The sequence below is a fragment of the Pan paniscus genome, chromosome 17 (assembly GCF_029289425.2).
Source record: "Pan paniscus chromosome 17, NHGRI_mPanPan1-v2.0_pri, whole genome shotgun sequence".
Lineage (NCBI taxonomy): Eukaryota > Metazoa > Chordata > Mammalia > Primates > Hominidae > Pan > Pan paniscus.
Window position 1 is genome coordinate 92,949,177 of NC_073266.2, and position 24,523 is coordinate 92,973,699.

Here is a 24,523-nt window from a genome sequence, read left to right on the forward strand (position 1 = left end):
GTGACGACAGCAGCCTCCCTCGGTGAGAGCAGCGGGCGGCAGGGATGGAGAAGGCGCCTGTGTCAAGAGATCCGAGGGGCTTCAGAGAACATTCGAGGGAGGAGGTAGTGAGGCTCAGCCCTGCACACTCTGAAGCCTCCACGTGTGTCAGGTGGGGGCGTGGGGTGGGGCAGGCCTTCCAAAATGACACTTTTGTTTTCAATTAAACATTATCTGCACTGTCCATGGGGCAGAGCTGTGATGTCCAGTGTGTGGATGGGGCTTGACTGTGAGGGCCTCAGACACCAAGCCCGCAGATTCCTGAAAAAGCTCCGGTTCAAAATTACCAAAGCCTTCCGGGTCAGTCTGTGGAAGTCAGTCAGGCTCCGGAAGTCAAGTTCCGGAAGTCAGTAAGGCCTCGGAAGTCAAGTCCTGGAAATTGGGCTTGCAATCATTAGGTGGAGATATTGTTTGTTCTGTGCTCGGGTTTGTCATCCTCCTTAAATTCAAAGGAGATAGAAGCTGCAAATACTTGTCAGAGTTTAGGTGTGATCGGAAAGGAATTTTAAGAAACGTTTATTATGTTTCAGACAGCAGCAGCCTCCCTCATGATGCGGGAAGGCAATGTGGGAGGGAAACCCTCTGGGGGCCTGATTCAGCTTGGCAAGTGTAAGAGAGCACCCGATGAACTTCTCGTAGGTATCCAGAAAAGAGCAGACCCAAATCCAGACAGAATCTTCTTTTCATGTTGGTGGATGGGGGTGGGGAGGAGTAGGCACATGCGTCCAGTCATAGGCATTCCAGAGATTAAAAATGCAGGAGCAGAGGAGGAAAATTGGAGAGAGTTTAAACATCAGGAAATGTCTGCATGGGCTATTATATAGTCTTTGGAGGAGGTGGAGAGAGTCCCCGCGCGACCCCTTCGCTGCTACAAGCCAGCCCCATCGTAAAGGGACTTGAGAGCAGCCAAGGGGAGGAGTATTTACAGGTCCCGCATTGGTCGAGAGGCGGAGGCGAGCAGGATGCGGCTTTCTTTCTGGGCTTTGCGTTTCACAGTGAGGATTTTAACACTAATCCTGGTAAAGCCTGCATATCAGCGGGGAGTCAGGGTAAAACAATCGAAAATGTGGCCCTTCCCATTGAATAACCTGTGACCTTACAGCAATTGAACTATTGGCTGCCATCACTGCAAGTTAATAACCTATTTTATAGAACGGAGCCTACAGACTCTGTTTTAAATGGCTGTTGTTTTTTTCTTTCTTTCTTTCTTTCTTTCTTTTTTTTTTTTTGAACAACATTCCTGCAGAATTCCCTGGAGTGAGACTCAGGACAATATTAAATCCAATGAATCACGCAGCTTTCAGGAGGGGAGGGCAGCACGCTGCAGAGCAGCACTGAATGATGGCTTGGCCTGGCGTCCCTGGTGGCAGCAGTGGCCGCACCAGGCACCGTGTTCTCATTCAACAAAGACTCAGGTTAGTGAGCGAGATGCCTGTACCAAATCTCCCTTCCCTCTTTTTCAAGTTTCTGGATGTTGTGTAATTCTTTTTTGCAGCATTCAGTTCTGCAAGGAGCCTAGTGAATGCTTCCATCAGTGGACTATGAAAGGCATCTGGACAAGCAGTTGCCTTATGGTCTGTACACAGTTCATTAATTTGAAAATTACTCCCGGTGACTGTACCTTGCTCTCAGGTCAGACTCAACTAACTCCAGGGAGTCTCATGGTTGGGGCAGGGTACACAGGCCTGGATGGGTTTACTTTGACTGTGCTGTGCTTGCCTGGGCCTGATCAACACCTACCCTCCAGCCCCTGGGGAATTCTGCTCTGCTCCTTACCACTTATTGGCTTGCTTGTGTGAGGGCCTTAAAGGCCATGCTTCCAAAAGTGGGCCTTGAAGACTGGGCTGGCCGAGGGGCCTGGTGCTCCAGAAACTTACCAGAGCACTCAGTTCCATCTACCTCCTTTGGAGTGGTAAGTTGCTCATAGGACTTATGATTGTGCTCATAGGATGTAGTTAGAATGTCTAGTATGTCTGCCCAACTGGATAAGGACCCTGGGGGAAGGAACAGAAGATTTGAGGCCTTGATGCTCCCAGGATAGTTCAAACACAGGCAAGGCCAGCGGCATTGTCGCGGATTTGTTAGAATTGCACAATCTCTGGCCTCACCCAGACCTATGAATCAGAATCTGCATTTAACTAGGTGATTTCTGAGAAGTGCTGCTTTTTAAAACTCATCTAAAGTTGGGCAGAGTTAAGCATCCCTGCCCCTGATTTGTAGTGTGTGGCTGCAGTGGGAGCATCCTTGCCTCGCCCTGGTTTGCCGACTTCCTATGGAGGAGATACGGCCTACACAGCCCATTTCTCAAATGCCCATTTCTCCAAACACTCTCCCAGCTGTGACTCATTTGTGTGTCAGGTCTTCGAGTGATGACTCAATACTGAGAAACCCCTTCATGAAGTGTGTCCTTGTGGTCTGATGATGCCACATGCAGTGCTGATGGGACTGATTCATCAGTGATGTGGGGAGATTAATCCCACTCAACCCTTTGTGGGAAGCACTCAGAGCTTTATGTTGACAGAGCTGAGTCTCTCCTCTCCAAATGCCTGTTGGGAAGTGCAGGTAGCGCAGATGCAGCCTGGGCGTGTCCTCTGAGTGGGACTAGATCCTTCATGGGAGGACTGAGGGATGTGAACCTGGGGCCTCGATTGTCATCGCCGTCACTGCTTCTGAGTGCTTCCATTTCAGTGTACCCAGGATTCATCTCCTAGTCTGGCAGTGAAGGAGCCTGCCATGTTTTGGTTTGATGCCTTGCCACCCCTGCATGTGTGAAGAGAAGAACACTATAGTGACAAATGAGATGAAAAATGGCTTCCAAGAACTTAATTCAAAGAATTGTAACAGGTCCCCTTCCATAAGCTGGTTTCTTTGTGAACACCATCCATTCATTGTTGACCTCACTGGGTTCACGTGTGATGCAGGGCAATGGGATCTGGACATGACTGTGGGAGATGAAACACAAAGACAGACTGTTCCATCGGTGACAAGAACTCTGTGTGTGTGTGTGTGTGTGTGTGTGTAAGAATAGTCTCCATTATAGTATTTTTCTCTGCGACACACAGATGGAGGCTGTAGTGTAAGAGTTACACCTCTGTCATTCCTCCACTTTGTTCCAGGGAGCCCAGCCATCTGCACTCAGGTCCTCAGGTGGATTTGCTCTTTGGTCGTCGGGCTGCACTGTGAGTTCTGAATCCCTGGCTCCCCAGCCGGACTCTTCAGTGCATAGCTGCCACAGGCAACCTGGACGAATCCAGCCAGGCGGATAGAGCAGGGCTCACCTCGTCAAGGACTTTGCAGCCGCCTTAACTTTGAGTCTCCTTGCTTCTGTCAGGAGGTGCCACAACCTTAGACGTAGCTCTTGTTGGTGTTAATTATTTCCTTTTCATTTCCAGCTGGCACAGAGCTTTAGCACCTTAAGTTGCTCAATTTGATCTCTGCACTCAGGAACAAGGTAATTAAGTCAGCCACAATATAAGAAAACTCATCTGCCTCGACTTGTTGCCCGTCTTCAGACAGTGCTCCATCCTAAATCATTTGATAATGTAAGAGGCTTGGTGCAGTTTTCTACTTGACTGAGGGTTAGTTCATTAGGTCACAATCAGTAATTGATTCTCAGTGTGTCTCTGCTGGTTTTATTACAGTAATGAGGACTGTCGTTTTTTTCATCTCCTCTAATATGTTACCCAAACCATCAGCTTCTCAGTTTGGTGTCAGGATGACTTTGACAGGTTGTTAGCAACTATATGATGTACAGAACATCACAGAAATATCTCAAACTGTGTTGCTGTATACCACACAGAGCCTTAGGTGGTCCCGAAATAAGCGAAAGCACTTGCAAGGAAAAAGTAACAGTAGCAATTGAAAATATGACTACAGGCTTGATGTCCTAATGAAGAAGTTCTTTGCACTGTTGGATCTGTTTCGACACGCAGGGCAGATTTCGCAGGGTTGGGTGGCATCTGCAGCTCTCCTCCGGAATATTCCTGAACAGAAAAAGGAAGAGTGCCCCTCAAGAGCAAAGCAGACATTATCATTGCAAAAAGTTACACGTTCTTCATTCTCTCTGTGGAGCTCCTTTTAAAAAGTGAGCAATAATCTGCTATCTCTAAGCAATCTGATTTCCTCTTAATTTCTTTTCATCTTGAGCAGGGGAAATCCATGGTATGAAGGCCATGAGAGAGAAACGTAGTGTCATTTATTCTGCTTCTGCTGTGTTCCTGGATGACTTCAAACGTAGAAAGCTGCAAGAGACAAAAGGGGGAAAAAGCATTTTATTTTTTTGATAGATATAATCAAAATATTACAATAAAATTGACCATTTGTTTTTATCTAATGAACACATTTTAAAATTTAATTTTTTCCCCCAAGATTTTGGAATGTTTTGAGGCTGAGGATTATACTCACCGGAGCAAGTACTGTTTGATGGTAACAGGAATTTTGAGTTCAGAATAGCTAGGAACCCTGGAATAATTCTCTGAGAATGAAACACCAAAGGCCACAAAGACAGTAATGTAGGATGCACTGGCTTCTCGAAGCCCTTACTAGCCTTGTATAAAGGATGATAGATAGAAGTTGAGTATATGTGAACGCTGAAATAAACTCTCTTTCTGAACCTTTTCAAAAAGAAGCAGCACCAAGATAGTAGACCAGTCATAATGTTCCCCTAAAAACCAGAAGCCATGAGACCATTGGGCAAAGAACAAAGAGCTCAGGGGTTTGGCCTGACGGCCTCAAGAATGTGTTTTGTTACATGGTGGACACGGCTAACCGTTTTGCTGTCTAACTCACGAATGATGATCCTTGGAAGATGAGACTGTGAGATGTGTCCAAAGTTAAATTCACATGCATTGAGAAAAACATTTCTCCTACCCTGAGATTGCAGAGGAGGGACAGAGGCCTGGAGACAGCTCAGGGGTGGCTTTGCCTCACTGACATTGTGGGTGACATCGTTAGCCAGCTCCAGCGTGCTGGCATGGCATCCAGAACTGCCACTTTAGCCCATGTTTGCAGCCTGATATTATGAAAATCTTTTATCAACACTAAAAATAATATTTAGCAAGCCCCATCGATCCTTCTTTAAATAAAGCACCTATTTTAGGTGAGGTTAGCAATTTTATTCATAGGATTAATTTCATCCTACAAACTGCTGTGCAATGTCTGACAAAAGATCTTTTTATAAATTCAATGTTGGAAAATAAGTCATAATCCCATCTGCTCCCTTCATTTCTCTCTGCTCTATAGAAGGCATGCAGCAATACAAGGTCTCCTGCAGGCTGAGACAGGTAGAACAGATATTAATAAATCACCAGCAAATATATAGATGAAGGTAACAGTGGCTATAAGAAATCAAATCATTACGCTTCTTCTGCTGCTACACACTGAGGGACTAGTTCTTGGCATAGAACATGGACCCCAGAATATCTAAACTTCCAAATGTCCCCCAAGACTTCCTGAGCTTCCAGGATCAACACTGTTCTGACCTCTGGCCTTCAACAGATGAAGCCCAAATTCTCCAAGAGAGGGCAAGTACATGTGAAAACAAACAAGGTTTAGATTCTCAATCTATGTATTCTGAGTTTTCACAATAGTTGAGTGTGGGCAACTTTGTTAAAAATAAAGAAAGAAGGAAAGAAAGGAATGAAGAAAATACTGGTGAATTTAAAGCAGACCCTTAAATAAAACAATCAATTGCTATATAAAACCTGAGTTGAGCAAGATTTCTATTTGCCAGTCCTTAATTAGGTTTTGAAAGAAAGGGAATCCCTCCACCAAGTACTAAGAATATTTTGCTGCCTGCTGCTTTTTCTGGCAGAATCTTCCTGGTTTGTGGAAAGAGTGCTATTCTGACATTGGATGCTGCTGAGAATCGGGCAACAGTCTTAGTGAGGTGACCATCATCTGAGGAGGTATGAGGTTTGGAAGCATCACGGGGCCCTGGACACATAGGCTCCCATGTTGCTCTGACATGAAACATTGACCAAATGTCTTGGCCTCCCTGTGCCTTGAGTCACAGTAAAGCTAGTCTCCTGACGATAGTGATGAGTATTGCATGTGGGTACCAGAGGCCAGGCTCTGAGTGCTGAGTCTCAGGAAGACTCCCTATAGGTTTACAGAACCCCCACTCCTAGTAAAATACTTGATCGAACACACTTCCTGGATTTCTGTGATCAGTATCTGTTTTTCTTTCTCCTTCCCCCTCCCTCAGTCTCATTGCTGTTCGTTGTACCTTGAATTTCCCCTTGCCTGTATTTTCATTCAAATCCGAACTCTTATTTGAATCCAATGCAGTCTCACATTTGGGTCTATATATAGCCTCTTGTCTGTGAACTTTTGGTACAAATGCATCGTCTCCTCTTCTTGGACTTCCTGTGTTCTGATTATGAGACACTCAAAAACATGCTGGCAGTTGCTGAGGTCCAGGCTCCAGGCCTCCACGCTGATGCTCCTGGGCCCCACTACCTGGGTGTTCCTTGGGCATCCTAAGGATGCTTCCTGAAGAAAGTCTAAGGTGGAATCCAACAGTCCCTCTCCCAGAGACGCTTTCTTTACTCCCCATTTGAGCCTCCAGAGCCCTAGCCCATGCCAGATGTTCAGCTGCCAACCTTTCTGTCTCCGCACTAAACCCAGTCCATCTCCAGGCTTTACTACTGTGAATTCTAAATGTCTTTGATTTTGTCTGCTTTTATTTTCTCCTGATCACCCCCTGTGAAATTCCCTACCTGAACTAGTGGTCTCTGGCTTGTATCTGGAGAAGACACGTAACTATCATCCTGCCTCTAATCTTGCCTCCTTCAGTAACCTCCCATTTTGCTGCTGAACTCTTCTTTCCAGAGCAGAGATCCAATGTCTGTACTTAAACCCTTTAATGATTCCCATTGCTCTTAGGATATTAGTATAAAACAGGACACATAAGGCCATTCGTGGTCTGGTATGATCTGCTTCCCTCCAAATCAATTTCTCAGCATCCCCTGCCTCTCTTCTCCACTTCCCTCACCTTGCAATTTTCATTCCAGCCAGACCGAACAGGTTCTATGTCCCAGTCTCTAGAATATGACTGGTCCCTCTTGTCTCAGAATCTCTGTATAAGGGCCATCCTTGCTTGACTTAGGATGTCTTCCTTCTTGTAAGTCTCATGAGTGCAAACACCCTGTCTACTTCAACACGTGATCTGCATTGCCTAGAACAGGGATGAATAAATTGTAGACACCTCAAATATGTTTAATAAATTAATCAAATAAATGACATATAGGCATTCAAATGAGTGCTGTGCCCTTCATAGTATTTATCTTAGAAAACAATATCAAAAACAAAAGAAACAAAGAACAACTATTTATTTTGCAAAGAAACAAACTCCTGATTTGTACTTGCTTAGGATGATGATGCCTAGGAGTCTCTCTCTCTCTGTCTCACACACACACACACACATACACACACACACACACAGAGTCATTATCTAGCGTGGCTATCCATGTTGTTTCCCAAGATGAGTTCCAAGTTACTATTGATTATAGACATAAAATTTATTATCAAAGGATAGAAATAAATTTTTTTTGTCCCCAAGGAAATGTAAAGAATGTGACTTGGTTGCAAAAAGTGTTTTCATGTAAATGCAAAGTTACTCCTCTATTTATTGTGCACTTACTACATGCCAAGTACTATGCTAGGGACCGGAATTGCACTAAAGAATAAAAAATAACTCCTGCTCCATTGACTGCTGAAAAGATGCCTCGACATGCCTGCCGGCTTCCTACTTAAGAGGAACCCACTCCACATATCAGAGGAGGAAGGAAGAGGGAGGAGCACTGGGGGAAGGGAAAGATGGGTCAAGGAGAAGAGAGCCCTGCATTACCTCTGGGGCCCAGGGGCTTTCTGGAGAACTACAGTGGCTAAGGAGAATGTATTCGGTTGCCTTCGCTGTGGTAGGAATGGAAAACCTCCTCCAGCTCATCCGCATCATCCAAACCCTCAGCTGTCACTAAGAATGGAGGATGTTTCTTACTGTTGTTTTGTATCTGTTTTTGAAGAGAGAATAAGAGGATCCGGGAGAGTGGGCATTTGGCAAACACAAACCTGGTGGTCTGATGCTTCACCCTGGGTGGTTTTGGACCCTTTGAACGTACCACATAATTGGCTTTGGTATTTTGCGTACCCCGCTCAGGGATGAGTGACACCAGCAAAAAAGAGGGGGAAAGTTCATCTTGGTTTTTGAATTCTGAGAGCATAGAATTCAGAGAACACAAAATATTCAGTTTATAAAATGTGTTTGTAAGAATGGCTGACAATTAACAGTCATGCACCCAATCCTGACAAGATCAAGATTCCCTGGGACTTTCAGATAGGGAAAGAGGAGTGCACAAATACTCCCTCTTCTGTTAGTGGGTCCCTAATGGAAGAGACACTGAGCTTTGTCATCCTTCTGCTGCACCATGAACACCTCATACAGAGCTAACAAAAACACCAGAAAGGATTGGGGAATCTGGGCATACTTTCCCAGGTAAGTCTCCATGGAAGCACCAAGCGCCCACAGTGACAGTGGATATAGGGATCTCAAGGCAGAGGTTCCCATAGCCCAGAGCTTCCCATAGCCAAGCGGTGATCAGCAGTGGCAGAACAATTCTCTGTGTTCTCTGTATGGAGATGGGTGAGAGCTTGCAGAGCAGGAGTGGGGCTGAAGGGTCCCTGATCCAGCGACTGGCTCCCCAGCCAGAGGGAGAGGTCTCTGCTGCTGGGAGTCTCTGCTGATGTCAGAATGGATGGCCCCGACGTGTGACAACATCTGCGGTCCTGGGGAAGATGAGCACCCCGACTTGCCTGGGAGTGTGCTCCCATCACCAGGCGGAACTAGCATGTGAGATGATAGTGAAGCTCTTAGCTGCACACAAAACAAACGTCCTTACTCAGAGATCACCGCCACTAACAACTCTGAGGGTCCTTTTCTTCCGTGGACACACACAGACTCAACTAAACTTATATAGGATGTATCTAATCATCCATCAATCATCTGCTTATTCATCTATAGTATCTATCATTTGTCTACAACTTTATTCACTTGAGGTAGCAAAGACATCTTTTCATCTATGTACAGCTCTGTCTCATTCACTTTAGTAGCTACATAATATTCAGCTTAATGGTGGCATTACAATTTATTTAACCATTCCCCTATTGACGGAAATTTGGTTGTTTACAGATTTTAATGAGAGGATGGCATTCCATTTTATGAACTTATCATAATTCATGAAAGCATCTCTTACTGGCAGATATTACGCTGCAGGCAATGTTTACTGTTACAGTACTCAGTCAAAATCCCTGTACATATACCTTTATAATGTTTTTATTTTATTTTTTGTTAGATCCGTAAAAGTGAAATGGCATGGCCAAAGGGTATGCAAATATATTTTATTAGATAATTCCAAATTGCCCCCAAAATGTTTGTAGCAGTTGGTTGTTCCTGCCAACAATTATGAAGCTGCCTAGTTTTTCACAGCCTCGACAGCAATCAATGTTAACAATATATGACATGTTGACAATCAGATTTGGCAAAAACTATTTTGTTGTTATTCACTTCCTTATTCCTTTAATCAATACCGTGGTTGAGCATCTTTTCACAGATTTATTTGCCGTGTGTACTTCTTTTTTGCCTATAAGTATTCTTTATCCCTTTAGGGTATTGTCTGTCATTTTCTTCCAATGAGTTGGATTTCTCTGAATATGGAATATTAATAGTCAGTTGTAAATGTTTTCCCTCCCTTGTTTGTCACTTACATTTTAATTTTGTTTAGTCTGGTTTTTATTGGGAAAAAGTTTATAAAATTTGGTAAGTCCCTTCTTTCCTTTTGTTTACTCTCACTGCAAGGCTACAGAAATGTTCCTCCATCTTTTCTTCCAGTATTCTTTGGATTTTATTTTTACATTTAGGTCTTTGATTCAACATACATGTATTTTTGTTGATAATATAAGGTAGGGATCTTCATCTTACTTTTTCCAAATGCATAGTCAGTTGTTCTCATTCAACATATTTTAAAAACCATACTTTTTGCTAATTTTAAATGCTGATTTTATCATAGATTAGAGACCCTTGTGTACTTAACTTGGTGTCTGTGCTGCTTTTTTTGTTCCATTGGTGGATTTGTCTGGTGCCGAACTCTTACTTATATTTTCATCATCCTTGCTGTAAGTTGGGAGGCTTTTCAACCCCTGGAGTTCCTGGGAGGTAGAAACGACATGTTGGTTCTTCTGTTCCACAGAGGACAGAGCACACTGCTGAACACAGAGCTTCCTTTAGGAGAAAATTTGGATTTTCACACATTCAGGAAGAAATTATTAAACTAAGTAGCTAAAACCCAAGGTAATAAAATCCCTGTTAATGGGCAGGAAGGCCTCCCCAGAACTTAAATTCTTCCTGGTGCTCCTCGTGTGCATTTGCATGCGGACAGCATCCTCCCCGGGCAGGAGAAGCACCTCTGGGAGAGCCTCAGTTTACCTTCCAGCTTCCAGGGTGCATGGCCTTTCCAGTTGCCATCTCAAGCAAGGGAGCACCTGCCTCAGGAAGGGCAGCTCCCGCTAAATCTTCAGATGTTAAACGGCAGTGGGAGACGTCACATTCTCCCAGCAAGAGAGTAGAGAGAACGGGTAGGTGTAAATCTCAGGCAGCTGACTGTTGGAATCCATAAGGCCTACCTTGTAAATAATTCACTTCAGTGCAGAAAATCTGCATATGAGCATGAAATGTCATTTATAACTCATGGGATATTGGCTTGGCTGGGAACAACTTTCCAGCCAACCCATTAAGTGCTGCTAAGGAAGAGAGAATATAGCTGATGTAGAATAAACTCCCTATAGTAAGCCTGTGACTGTACAGACTAGTTATCAGTATTCAAACTGAAAATAAAACTCAAGACTATGCCTGCGTAATCACTCAACCTTCCGTAAGCTCAACGGCTCTCCAGGGTTAGCTTGGCTCTACCTCATTTCCCAAGGTGCTTCCAGGCCTGCCCTTCACTGAAACCCAGAGCAGACCAGGAGAAATGTTGGCCGCAGTGCTTTCTCGTGAAGTGATGCATACTTACTGGCTGCAAAGAGAATATATAATGTTCCAATTAAGAACTTATCGCCCTGAAATTCTGGAATCTCACATAGATGACTTGTGGAGAAACAAGATGGTCTTTGTAATGAGCTCCTTTTCTCTCTTTATTAAATATTGATTGACTATGGAAGAAATTCAATTTCCAAATAGAGTTTAAGTCTTATTCCTAGGGTATTTGGTAGTAAGCTTTTTATTTTTTTGTTTGCTTGTTTCAGTTTTGATGTGAGGACTGTGAACATCTCCAGAACAGGAGACATTTGGAAGAGCTTGTGCCCACTGGTATCTGAAACTTGGCTGCTCATGTGAGTGGGTGCTTTATTTTTATTTTTATTTTTCCGAGTGAGGCTGGGTATGTTGAAAACACAAAAAGCCTACAGTGGGAGAAAGAAGGAGTTTTTTACCTGTTGAAGGAAAAATAAAATTAATATGCCTTCCAGTTTAAATATAAGCCTCTGAAAACGTTTCCAGCCAATTGTACACTTATCTGTTGGTACACAGAGACCTTAACTAAGCACAACCGGAATCACTCTAGAAATAAACTCAAAGAAGGGCTGAGATTTCTTGGCCTTCTTCCCAAGAGAGTTATTTACTAAAAGACCAGGAGGGATTCATTATGAAATGGTTTACCTATTAGAAGGTCCCATGTCACTGGCTCTCAGAGGCGATTAGAGATTTGCAGGCTCTCGCTGACGAAATGCTCATCCTGTCTCAAGGAGCGACCTCAGATGGAAGGAGGTCGCTGCAGTATACATGGCTCACTCTATCTATGTGGCCCCGTGCTCTATCACGGATGGATATTAATTTCATCTGGCCTAATTTCCTTTTTACAAAGTAATTTGATAGCTACCCAGCATGTGCACTCTCCTAGGTGGCTACAGATTGATTGCTTGATGAATGTTCTAGCTTTTTTTTTAACTGCTAAGGTTATCGTTTACTCACTTTCAAAATATGTAGTATTTTTTTTTAACTGCTAAGGTTATCGTTTACCTACTTTCGAAATATGCTGTTGGCCCTTTTCCAGTCTTCAGAAACCCCTTGTATCCTGCTATGATTCCTCAGCAACACCATCACATGGAAAAGAACCAACAATGTGAAGAAACGAATATGGTGTTCATTTTCAAACTGAAAAAGGAAATAATTACAGTTACTATTTACAGTGTCTGGCTTTTCAAGCTTCATGCTACAAGCAGCTAACTCTTTGTCAAACAATTAATTTTGTTTAAAATAAATAAGTTTATATATTTAAGGTCGTGTTTCAGAAGTAAAACCAGAACTATGGTTTTTATTGAGTTATAAAATTAGTTGGGGAAAAGGTAATGCATGTAAAACAACTCTTGAGATCTGCCGTGTAGAATTTTAAGTATCAGTGTAAATTAAAAGCAGATTCACAGAGAGTTCTATGAAACCGAGTTCCCTATTAAGTTGAGGGTGCCAGACTGGATCATTTCTCAGGTTTCTCACGGCTTTTAAATACAATAAGTAAAAGCCCAGTGAGTTATCAAAGAGATCTGTGACCAGTATGACTTTAGTGTTCCAGTGTGATTTGAGCATATACATCACTGACTGATTTTTTTTTAGTGGTCAAAAATACATTTGACAATGTGCCAACAAAATTTTTCTCAAATCATGCCATATATCATTGGTTTAGCAGAGGTTACAATTCATAGCAATAAGTTTTGTGCCTTTTATTCTGAATTTCACAGTCTTTTAAGAAAGCATCTTGACTGATAATTGGCTGAAAGACCATAAACAAAATCGATGAAAATTAACATCAATGAAAATATATCTAGTCAAGGTGGTGGCCATTGGAATAACAGGAGCCCTGAAGTTAAGTTTTACTTAGCATTCTTCTTCTTTCTCAGAAAGAAAAACAATAAACACATAGCAAATTAAATATGTGATCCCAAAACCAGCTATATCCAAAAATTCTTGGCTAAAAACTTGTAGATGTACTTTCAAGAAGTGGAAAAATGGAAGAAAATGATTTCCTTAAGCTAACAAATGAGAAAATTGTTAATATGGGGCCTTATCCTTTCTGTGGCTGGTGGCTCTCTCTGGTTGCAGATTGTGTGCACAGGGAAGGACAATGCCTCTTTCGTGTTATGAGGGGGCATGAGCCACCGTGGGAAGGAGAGAACTCAGTATTACCTGCTGTTAACTGGATGAAGCAAAAGTTGTTTTAATTAGGTTGGTTCTCCCAGCTCCCTTCCCCCAATCCCAGCATCCATCTACTGGTAAAATAGGGCTAGGCACCATTGAAGAATGTAGGATGCAGCTTCCCATAAGCTGAAAGTAGTCAAGCTTAGGGTCAGGGATTCACTGATGATGGGAGAAACTGGACTCACCTTGCTGCTGGAGTATTGCATTGAGAGAGAGCAGGTACTTAGCCACCCTTCTGTTTCAAAGCTGGAGTTACTTGGGTTGTATCATGTTTGCATTTTAATAGTTTACCAGCTAATAGGCCTCTAGCCTTGAAGAAGTCAAGAAGGAAAAGGAGAAAGGTGGGACTTCTTAATGCTGCTAAAGTCTCTATTCCAGTTATAAAGAGGTGGAATTGGTGGATTTAATTATTGTTGAAATATATGTCATTGCATCTTCACTACAAAATCAGAATCTCTGTCTCTCTTTTTTTAAATTTAAAGTGGTCTTCAACATGCGACAATCATTAGAGAGCTACTCTGTGCATCATTTGGAGACAGTAAGGATTTTTAAATAATTAGGTTTGAATAAAATATACTTAGATCTGTACTGCTTGATTAAATGATGTTTTAATGTTGCAAAAGGTCCATCAGGAGGCATTTGCTTGAGTGGAAACCTGGGCGCTTCCTCACTAGGCTGAGGAGTAAGTGATTAAAGAAAGTCACTGGAGCATTGGGTCTCAATTCTTTCTTTACTTCTATGCTTGTCCTACGTTTGAAGCCAAGGAGTTGCTTGGGGATGTTATCTGGGCATTAACACAATAAAACCAAGTTGGAGATGATGGAGCAGAAAGAAATATTGGGAGCTTTCCTGGGCCCTTTTCCCAGGATCCTCCAGTTTTAGGATCCTCTGGCCCTGTCTGGAGATCCACTGACCTGGGGATCCACAGGTATTTGTGATATTCCACAAATGCCACCACTGCTAGTAGTGAGAGAGTAGTACTTCCACAGGAAAACTAGAAGCCAGTGAGCCATTCTTAACGGGAATCCTAAGAGCATGAACAATATTCTTCTCCTAATTAGGATTTCATAACGTGTGAAGTGCATGGAGGCACCTGGACTTCTCTAGAGTCTGAATTTGGACATTATTTTGTTCTATTTGGGTTGATCGCGAAGCAGTTTTCCTGTAAATGTGACTAACTTAAGTAAAACAAATACAAAACAAAAACCAGCTTTAGGTCCCATGAGGAACTTCCGGAAATATCTAAAGTCTGTAGTCACTAAAGAACAAGTATAATTCCTAATGGCAATGCTTCCTACAGCATTCTGTGTAAACGTTGAACCCCAAGATATTAACACGTTATTTTTAAGAAAGGAGGTTTTATTAATTTGGGAAACACTTGATAAAACAAAGTGCACAGGGACAGTATTTTGGGGGCAGTGAAACAAAATCCATTCCCCTCTATGATTCTGAGCTGCAGGCTCTCCTATGGCTCCCACCATGAGATATGGGTCTGGCTGGCAGGACCTCAGCTGTGGCCACAAGTCAGGAGTGGAGGGAGCTGAGGAGGTGGCGTGTGCAAGGTCTCTGTGGTCAGGGAGGGTCAGAAAAAATGGAAGATCTCATCCTAGTGTTTCTCTCACGTGGAGCTCTGTGGGGTCAGGGTGGGGAACATGACAGGAATATCAAAATAGTGTAAGATACCCAAGAACTTTGGGACTAGATGCCCAACTTCCATGTGTAGGTTGGGGAAGGCTGCAGGCCTGTAGGAGAAGCCTTTGTTCAGCTCAGCTCCATGTCCAGAAGAAAGTAAAATTGTGAGGAGTGGAACTGTTTCACATTTTTACAAACCTCTGTAATGCCCAGCTTAATAGAAGGCAACTGGGTTTTCTTATCTGCTTCTGCACTGAGTCTTTCGAAATACCTAACCTCATTCAGCCTCTGGAAAACCCCATTGCACATAATACTAATGTCTTAGTATTATCATGCAAGTAATTTTGAGCTTTTGGATCCCTGAAAACACCTCAGGGACTCCTGGACTACACTTTGAGAACCAATATGACGTGATTGGGGTTGAGACAAAGAGACAACAGAGCCTTCACAAGTGGACAGCCAGAGTTCGGACTCCTTGGGGAACCGGCTTGATCCCCAGTAGTCCAGCCAAAGCCGCCCACCCAGCAGGGCCACTGGCCCAGAATTCAGCATAAAAACTGTGTAAGAGAGGCCAGTGGGCATTCACAGGATGCTGTGGGAGGCTGAGACCCCTTATTCCTGAGACAGGGGCACACCGTGGAGAGGGATATGGGGAAACAGGGAGATAGGAATTTGACTCAATGGGCACCTCAAAGATTGTGTCATCTGAGTCACTGAACGTCTTTCGCAGGGCTTTGCATCAACTGAACATTTAACCCCCAGTTTTTTTTTTTAATCAAAAGAAACTGAGCTGGCACACTTTAAAAAACAGACTGACTGTTCTTCAAAATATTAAATAGGGTTATCATACAACATAGCAGTTCTGGTCATAGAGATATACCCAAGAGAAGTAAAAACATATGTCCACACAAAAACTTGTACGCAAGTGTTCAGAGCAGCATGACTCATAATAGTCAAAATGTGGAAATGATCCAAATGTTCATCAAGTGATGAATGGATATACAAAATTTGATAAATCCATAGAGTGGAATATTAGTCAGCCACAAAAAGGAGTGAAGGTAGACACATGCTGCAACAAAGATGAACTGGAAAACATTATACTTAGTGAGAGCCAGTCACAAAAGACCACATGTTGGATGATTCAATTTATCTGAAATGTCCAGAACAGGTAAAGTCATAGAAACAGGATGTGGTTGTCAGGGTCTCTAAGGATGGGGAGGAAGGAGTGACTGCTGATGGTCGTGAGATTTCTTTATGGGGTTATAAAAATATTCTAAAATTAGTTATGGTAAAAGTTTCACAATTCTGTGAGTATATTAAAAACCACTGAATTGGACACTTAAGGCTACATTTTATAGTAAGTAAATTATATGTCTACATGTTATTTAGAAACATTTTGTCCTTAATTTATCATAATAGGACTTGAGAATTCAGTAAAAGACTTGAGTTCTCACTAATTGAGCTCAATAAGTTTTACTGTGAGATCAGATCAGTTATGAAAATTAAAATTCTGTATTAAAAATAGTGCTACACTTTTCTTGCAAATCCCCCCCCCCCCACAAATTAATCAATCTTTTTTCCTACAGGACTTCCCAGAGGTTTTACACATATGTCATTATGTCCGGTGAGGGTTCAAGGTTGAAGTGTTTCCCAAAACAGCTGCTCCTTGCACCTCTGCAATCTCAGAGCATTTTGTGTGGCTCTCTTAGTGTCCTAGAGAAATCAGTTAGAGAGGTTGTCCTTTTAACTTTAAGAGTAAAAAGAGGCTTTACTGATTTATATGGAAGGAGAAAAACCTCGGAAACAGAGTTAGGAGATAAATGTGTTTCTATAGAACAGAAACATTTAATTTAAAGGGACCTGAAGAGGAAGGCAGCCCCAGTGACCCTTCCTGGGGTGAGAGCTGTGCCAGGTGCGATCACACCACACCCCTCATCTTTCCAGCCAGGCCGTGAGGCCAGCGGGATGTCCCATGTAGCACAAAGAGATTCGGAGAAGTCACTTTGCTTATGGGCAAACAGCGAGAAGGTGATGGGATGGGGCTCTGGCCTCAGGGATGTCTCATGGTTCCCGTGCCCTGTTCTTTGAACTTCACAATCAGAAAATATGCAGCCAATAGCACTGACTCAAGCCCATTTCAGGAAAGAGCAGTGAATTAATAAATTACTTGTGCTGTGTCCACCTCTGTTTGGATTGGCTGGAGTATTTCTACTGTGATAAGTGAAATTTACCCATCACCTGTAAATTTCAAGTGTACAAGAGACATAAAAGTCCAATTTTTTTTTTTTACTAATGGCCTTAATGAGCAAAGACACTGTCATTTTAGTGACACGTTTTTGGAATGGAGGCGGAACACAGTCAGTTTGTTAGTTGTTGTCTATAACTGTTTTATCCTTTAGTTTTCAAATCTACCACTCAGATTGAACTGTTCGTTGCAATGCATTGCTTCAAGAATGTTTGACCATTTTGTCTCTTCTTCATTCAACAATACAAAAAAGAAGACCACCCATAGTTGTAATCTGACACTTTTAGCTATTCAGTTATGACTTCTCTGAATGTACAGATATCATTTCTGATCAACCAAGATAAGCCATGTTACAGTATTAATCCACTGACACTTAAAAATAAGTAGCAAATACAATCAACAAGATTCTTATTTAGTGACTACATTTTATTAGGGGTGTCCATGTCAGGACTAAAAATGGAATATTTACTTTTCCTTCCTTGACCTGAAACTTTATGAATTATTTTATGATTACACATACAAGTAGAAGCAATATTATATAGAAATCTGATGAATAATATATAGTTTATGTAATTAACGCAGAGGAGGGAGGATTTCTTTCCATTATTAAGGGGGTATGTTTAGGATACAGCACTTGGGAGTTTCACACTAATAATGCCCTTGCATGGGGTGGAGGATCACTCTTCCTTCAATTGATAGGACTGTTGAAATCCCTGAAAACTTTGGAAGCATCCCAGTGCACTTGCTATCCTGTCTGCCTGATGCCTGTATCACTCCAAGTCCTGTGCATAGTAATGGATTTTTAAAATCATTGTGACAAGGGATGAAGTGCATGTCCCTTGTCCTAGAGCCCATATCACATTGTAGTAGATGTCTCATAGTGACAACACCCCTGCCCCCCCAATCTCAGCAGTTTGTAACAATGAGCACTTCTTTCTTGTTTAAAATGTCTCACTAATGTGACACTGTGTGTCTTCCCTTTCCCAGACTCAGGCTAAGGAGCAGAGATCTGGGAGAACAGGCCCTTTTCATGGAAGATGAGAAGTACAAGGGGAAGAACCAAAGCACACAATTGCTTTTAAAGCTTCTGCTCAGATATGCTGCACATCACACTCCTCACGCTGTTGTGGGCAAAGCAAGCCGCAGGCCAAGCCTGGTAGTGGATCAGCTCCCTCAAGTCTCATGGCGATGGGCGAGTGTATCTGCTGTTACTGAGAAAAGAGAGGGGTAAATAGTTGTGACAGATGATACAAATGTGCACATCTCGGCTGACACAACTCCAGTGGAACAGGCTGTCTGTTGTACTGGAACCAATGTGAGCTTTTGGATTTTCGTCGTCTGTGCATGAGAGAGATTCCACTGGACACCAAGCTTATCCACAGCCTCCATCCAGAGATATCTGGATTTAATGAACACCCAGTCACTGCCTGCAAACAGGAGATACTGAGTTTCCAGTACATAAGAACTCCTAGATGCATGAATACCTAAGAAGAAATTAAATGTGAAGATCTGATCAGAAACATAGTGGAACCAGTGAACACTGGCCAAAAGAAAAAAAAAGTCCCATTCCACTGCCTGGACAATAGCAGGAAGGAGTTCCTTATAGTTTCATGCCCTGTATTGGCTTTAGAGTCATTAATGAACAGTATCTATGTCGTATGATCCGTGAAGTAGTGAGAATTGTTCACACCTGAAACCATTTTCCTACTGGCTACAGAAACGTTACCATCATATGATTTATTATTAAGTGTTGTTTTCCTTGTCAACATTTTGTGGTTTAACAGCCCACCTAAGTGTGAATCAGTTATCAACTGGCTTTCTTATTGAAAAGACAGACGAGGCTGCATGAAAATGCTTAGCACATGGGTAGGAAGCAGTGGATGAAAATAGCAGAAGTAGGACCCAGAAGATGAACTCTTTTACATTTGATTATTCAGATTATATGTAAGTTCCCATCCTGCTGAAATCTCTTCAGCAGCAAGTTAACCTCCAACCTAAGAAAGATGGAAGAAATCAAGAGTTGAAGATGGAGGGGACAAGGACAGTCTCTGTATCCGTGTGCTCCCTGAGGTGGGGGCCCCTGCCTCTCCCATCTTTGCACTCCTCATGCCTACTGTGTACCTGGTGCAGACCAGCTGCCCTGAAATGTTTGAGGTGCTGTGTTACCATTGCCTCTTTTGATTGCCCACCGAGTGCCTCCTGAGTCATGCACCCCGTCACAGTCCTCACGCAAGGCCTGGAGACAAACCCAGCACACACCGGCCTAGTATTAATTCATAACCATCATCATGTACCTAAGATTCTACCTACCTGGACGTTGATTGATGAAATTTATAAAGTATTAGAAGGACTTCAAGTCGACTTACAACAATCACATATGAAATGCACAAAACCAGCTTTTAAAGCCTTCTATAATTTGTTTAAGACTGAAGAACTTTAAGACCATTACTTTTATTTATTTATTTGTTTGTTTGTTTGTTTGTTTTTTGAGGGCCAGAGTCTCGCTCTGTCACCCAGCCTGGAGTGCAGTGGCACAATCTCGGCTCACTGCAAGCTTCGCCTCCTGGGTTCACACCATTCTCCTGCCTCAGCCTCCCAAGTAGCTGGGACTACAAGTGCCCGCCACCACGACTGGCTAATTTTTTGTATTTTTAGTAGAGATGGGGTTTCACTGTGTTAGCCAGGATGGTATCAATCTCCTGACCTTGTGATCTGCTCGCCTCGGCCTCCCAAAGTGCTGAGATTACAGGCATGAGCCACTGCGCCCAGCCCTAGACCATTACTTTTAAAATGTTAAAAAAAAAAAAAAAAAAAAAAAGGAAAAAGGAAAAGGAAATAAAGAAGCAGCAGTGGGGATCAAGACAGAGGAAGGAGATGCTACCTGCCTGCTCCCATCCATCTCCTCTTCACAGTCAGAAACACTAAGAGGAACCCTGTGCTACAGGAGAAGACATTCCAGAAATTTTGTCTTAGGACTTTAACCTTTCTGATATATGACTGGGTCATAAACTTCCTTTTCAGAAGCTATTGATCACCCCATCACCTCTGCAAATGGGGTGTCTATAAATGCCGTCTGTTGCCGGCACATTGGCTACTGGTTCATGAATGGTTAAATTTGTTGCAACTTTTGCTTCTGTCCTGTAATGAAGGAAAAGAAACTTTCTTCTAGGAGTGCAGTATCAAATTTGTCTGGGTAGGTTGAGTTTGTAGGTGTTGCAGGTGCACCTAGGCTTAAAGCATTTGGAGGTATCCTTGCATCTGTGTTAAGAGGCTCTCTCTGTAGGGGAGAGATCATTGACTCATTGGCCTGTATACTGATGTAATGTCAAGGGGAGGGCCCAGTACCTTTTCTGAAAGGGGCAACTCTTCCTCAGATTGGGAATTGGAATTGGGAGGTTGTCTTGGCCAGAACTTAGAAAGAAAGAGCTCTGGATTGACATCTCATCTTAAACTTCGTAGAATCTGGATTTGAGAGACAGAGCACTCACAGGAGATTGGGGCAAAAGAGTGCTTTGTAGGACCATAGCTGTGCAGTGATACGTCTCTCTCGTAACCCAAAGTTAAAGACCCATAAACTCACCGTGGTAGGTGCTTTCTTCTGCAGCAAATTCCCCTTGAGTATCCGTCCCATTCCTGCAGAGTCTTGTTTAAATGTTCCAAGCTGTGCTATAGGGAATCGGGGAGGAGCTGTGGACACATACTGGTCCATGTGGGGGCTGCGGCGGTGACCAGTGAGAGGTCTCCTTGATGACAGCGACTCTGAGGACACAGAGCTGGTGCTATGAGACCTGGTAACTAAGTTCCCAAGGAGCTTTTCTCTTCTTTGCCAACCTTGAAGATCCGGGTATTCTTTTATGAAGCTGGATGGAATCTTCCCACATGTAGAGTTCTCAGGTCCAGGTATTATTTTATGAAGTTGGATGGAATCTTCCCACACATGGAGTTCTGAGGTTTCTCAGGTTGCTTTCTGGCTCAGTGATGCTGCATGAGAATGTTCAACCATATCTCCACAGCACAAGCTTTGGATCTGATGTCAAGAAGCTTTTGTGAATATTAAAAATGAACTGCATCTCCCTGAGTCAAAATAAATGCTACTATATGCACTTCAATGAAAACAAAATCTGGGATTCTTTTTGGGCCCTAAGCAAAATGTAGAAATTCATTTTCCCATCAGACTTTTCAGTAACTTTCTTTTAACCTAATGAGACACTCCACAGGAGACTAACATTTCTTTCACTGAATTCCAAGTGTAGGTTTCCTGGGTTGTCCATTTAATTGTTAAAGTGAGAGAGATTCTGCTGGAAGACAAGCACCATGGAACAGCAGGAGGAAAGCTGAATGGAGGTTACTTGGGAGCTACCCCAGGAAGAAGCCCTGTACAGACCATCATCGCAGGGTGGAGAGTAGCCATGAGACATGTGTGGTGGCCTCTGGATGCTGCTGTGCTGCCTCATGGGAATTTTCACAGATCTTCCACTGTTTGTAAATGGTGCCCAATGAGCAGAAAATTAAGTGGTACTTAACACACACACGTTCACCAAATACTTGCAGCGTTATCCCCATAGTGTGGATGGCTTTTGACAAGGTGCCTGATGAAGAGAGATGCACATAGTTGTAAGTCCCAGCCTGCAGAAGCTCATGATGGGTGCTCCACAGTGTTGGTGTTGAGTAAAAATGCCCAGGACAGTATGCACTGTGCTTGACGCACAGTATGGCTAATAAAATCCCTGTTATTATGTGAACAGTGAACATATGCACAGCATACAAATCAGTAGCCCAGTGCTGTTCTGATGGTCTTGTCCTGAGTGGTTTTTCCCATCTAGTTGGAGACAAGACTCATTCTCTAGAAAGAAGAGCAAACAATGGTGGGTCCCACCAAGGCCATGGACAAGGGAAAGGCAGAAACGTGCAGAGGGAGCAGAGACAGAGGAGGCTTGAGACCTGTGTGGAGGGACAGGGAGGGAGCTCGGAAGCCCATTTTGTAGCAGATCCCAAATTGTGAAAGTTGATACTTGTGGAGCACACATATGCAGAGTAAGATCTAGAATTCTCAGAGTTGGTGATTTAAAGAAAAGAGAAAAAAAACACTGACTAAAAATTAATCTTCAATTTCCCACAGGCCTTAAACTTCCAGCTGCTAAAAGACAGTGGGGTGTAGGGGGTGGAAAGAGACCTCATCTAGGAGGGACAGCTTTGTCTATGACAGTTGAGACGGGTGCCAAGGAAGGATGAAGTTGCTCTCTGCCAACTAGACTTAGGGGGAAAAACAACCATAATCATGTTCATTTTCATGATAAGCATATGCAAATCAGGCCACTACAATCTGTAAACATGGTAATTCCTCTTTGTGGATAAGTTCAACTTAAAAGTTGTGAACAAGAGCAAAAGGATATAATTTTCTAGTTTTCTAATGAGCTCAGAGTTTATGCCCAGTTATAGCTGAGCTCTGGAATGGTTTTTCTAGCTCTTCCTGTCCTTCTGTAGTTCTGGTAGAGAACCTATGAGGACCAGAAACAGAGCAAAGGTGGTTTAAATCCTGGCTGAACCAATTGCCCTCCACATGATCTAGGACAATTGACCCAACCTTTGTAGGCCTCAGTTTCCTTTCCTACAAAATAGGCAGGATAACCAGGAGGTCAAAGTGAAGTGACAAGATGTGAACCTGCTCTGTGAGATAATAAGCACTATTTGCTGGGAAGGGATTGCGGCTTCTTAGCTGTCCTTTAAGTGTGGTTGTCTGTGGATTAAGGAAGGAAAATTGCGTGTTAATTCTAAACAGCCCTCTGAATCAACTGGGGCTGAAGACCTGGGTGAGGGTAATCTATAGTCAGTGGATGTTAGGTGGTTAACTTCAAATAATTAGGAACAACACTGAAATATTTGACCATATCTAGTGCATCTGCTGAAAATTCTTTTTGAAAACTTAAACCCTGTAGTGGATTAAACCAGCCTTGGGCTACAGCCTGAAGCATATGCCAATGCAACGTGGGCCCGCTAAGACCAGGAGAAGTACCAGGTGATAGAAAACAACATGAATTTGGTGAATCTTACCTTCCCCACCCCTCCCTCCTTTTCCTCCCTTCCCTCATTTGAGGTTTAGATGTCCTGTTTCCTATAAACTCTCACACGCCCTGGTTTTTGACTAAAGCATTTGTGATTAGACGAGGACATGGATAACTCATAAGAAGCCTCGTCACCCACGCAGCGGAGGAGCAGTGGACAGATCACTCCTGAGTGTGCGTGCCGTGCTTAGCATAGCAGTGCGGCTCATAACCGCATGTGGGTGTTTAACAATGCCACTTGGTGATTTTTATGATGTCATGCCACAGTCTTCTTATGTCAGTTGGGCTCCTCCCACACCTATTATGAGGCATGAGAATGAAAGATCCCGCAGTTTATGGGCTGAGTCGCAGTAGATGATTCGTAGGATTAAGATTAATCGGTGGCCTCTGATTAGAGTCCTAGTTAAATGAACCTGCTCCCTCCATGGGTCTTTGGTATTTAGAGACTTGGTTCAGGTTATCCTGTTAACCCGCTTTATTAGAGAATCTTATTGCTTTATTTATGGGATTGTGAGAGCCCAAAGGTTTTTACTTTCAGCTGCTGCTGCTGCTATTTTGCCCCTAAAAATAGAGAGTAAGCCATATTTTTTTTCTTTGGAAGAAAATGTTTTCTTTAAACTGTCATAGAAAAGGAGACTTTTCAAGCACATAGAAGTTATCTCAACTTTGGACTTGTGAAGAGAGCTGTCTGCATACACCGCATCTGGAATGAATAGGCACGATTCCTTCCCTCTGAGGGGTCTGCGGTGTCCTAGTCAGTGCAGAGGAGTTCAGGACGCCAGTCCGATGCCTCTGAAGGAACAGCCATCATCATCCCTGGAAACATAGATTGTTGGTTGGTAGAGGTTATTGCTAAATTCGAAGAGTGTGCATCAGACACTAAAGCTGGTCCTTTCGTGAAGTGGGGTTTGGAGGCTGCACATTGCCAGAAAGAACCTGGCTTGCATCCCTTCCCTCTTCGTCACTCCCTGGCTTTTGGAGCCTCTTCATTAGGCTTGCTTGTGAACTGTGCCCCTGCGCTTGGGTTCTCTTTCTGGATCTCAGTCCCCCTCGGATTGTCTGGTCCTTACTGTGATCTTCACGCCTGACTCCGTTTTCTGAGTCCTGCTACCTAGTTCCAGCTCCAAGTCTCAAGTTCCCATGCAGGCCTCAGGCACACACAGACACATGTTCACTGTTGGGAAGATTCCGCCCTGCCTCTGTGGCAGCCGTGCTGTGAGGCCGTTAAGAAGCCATGCACTATGTCAGCAGCATTCTATTCCCCCAGACTCTCAGACCCTGTGTGCCCCTCTCTGCACCGTG

The 24,523-nt window shown here is 43.1% G+C and overlaps 1 protein-coding gene across 1 annotated transcript in view; it reads right to left on the bottom strand.

Moving 5' to 3' along the window:
* Positions 1-1,268: 1,268 nt before the first annotated feature.
* SMIM21 (small integral membrane protein 21) overlaps positions 1,269-24,523 on the bottom strand; it is a 47,717-nt gene continuing 24,462 nt past the window's right edge. The window contains exons 5-7 of the mRNA XM_003827304.3: positions 20,740-22,002; positions 12,114-12,244; positions 1,269-4,280 (exon numbers count right to left, since the gene is read on the bottom strand). Coding sequence (XP_003827352.1) covers positions 4,235-4,280; positions 12,114-12,244; positions 20,740-20,868 — 306 coding nt within the window. The 5' untranslated portion in view covers positions 20,869-22,002 and the 3' untranslated portion in view covers positions 1,269-4,234. The remainder of the gene's footprint in view (positions 4,281-12,113; positions 12,245-20,739; positions 22,003-24,523) is intronic.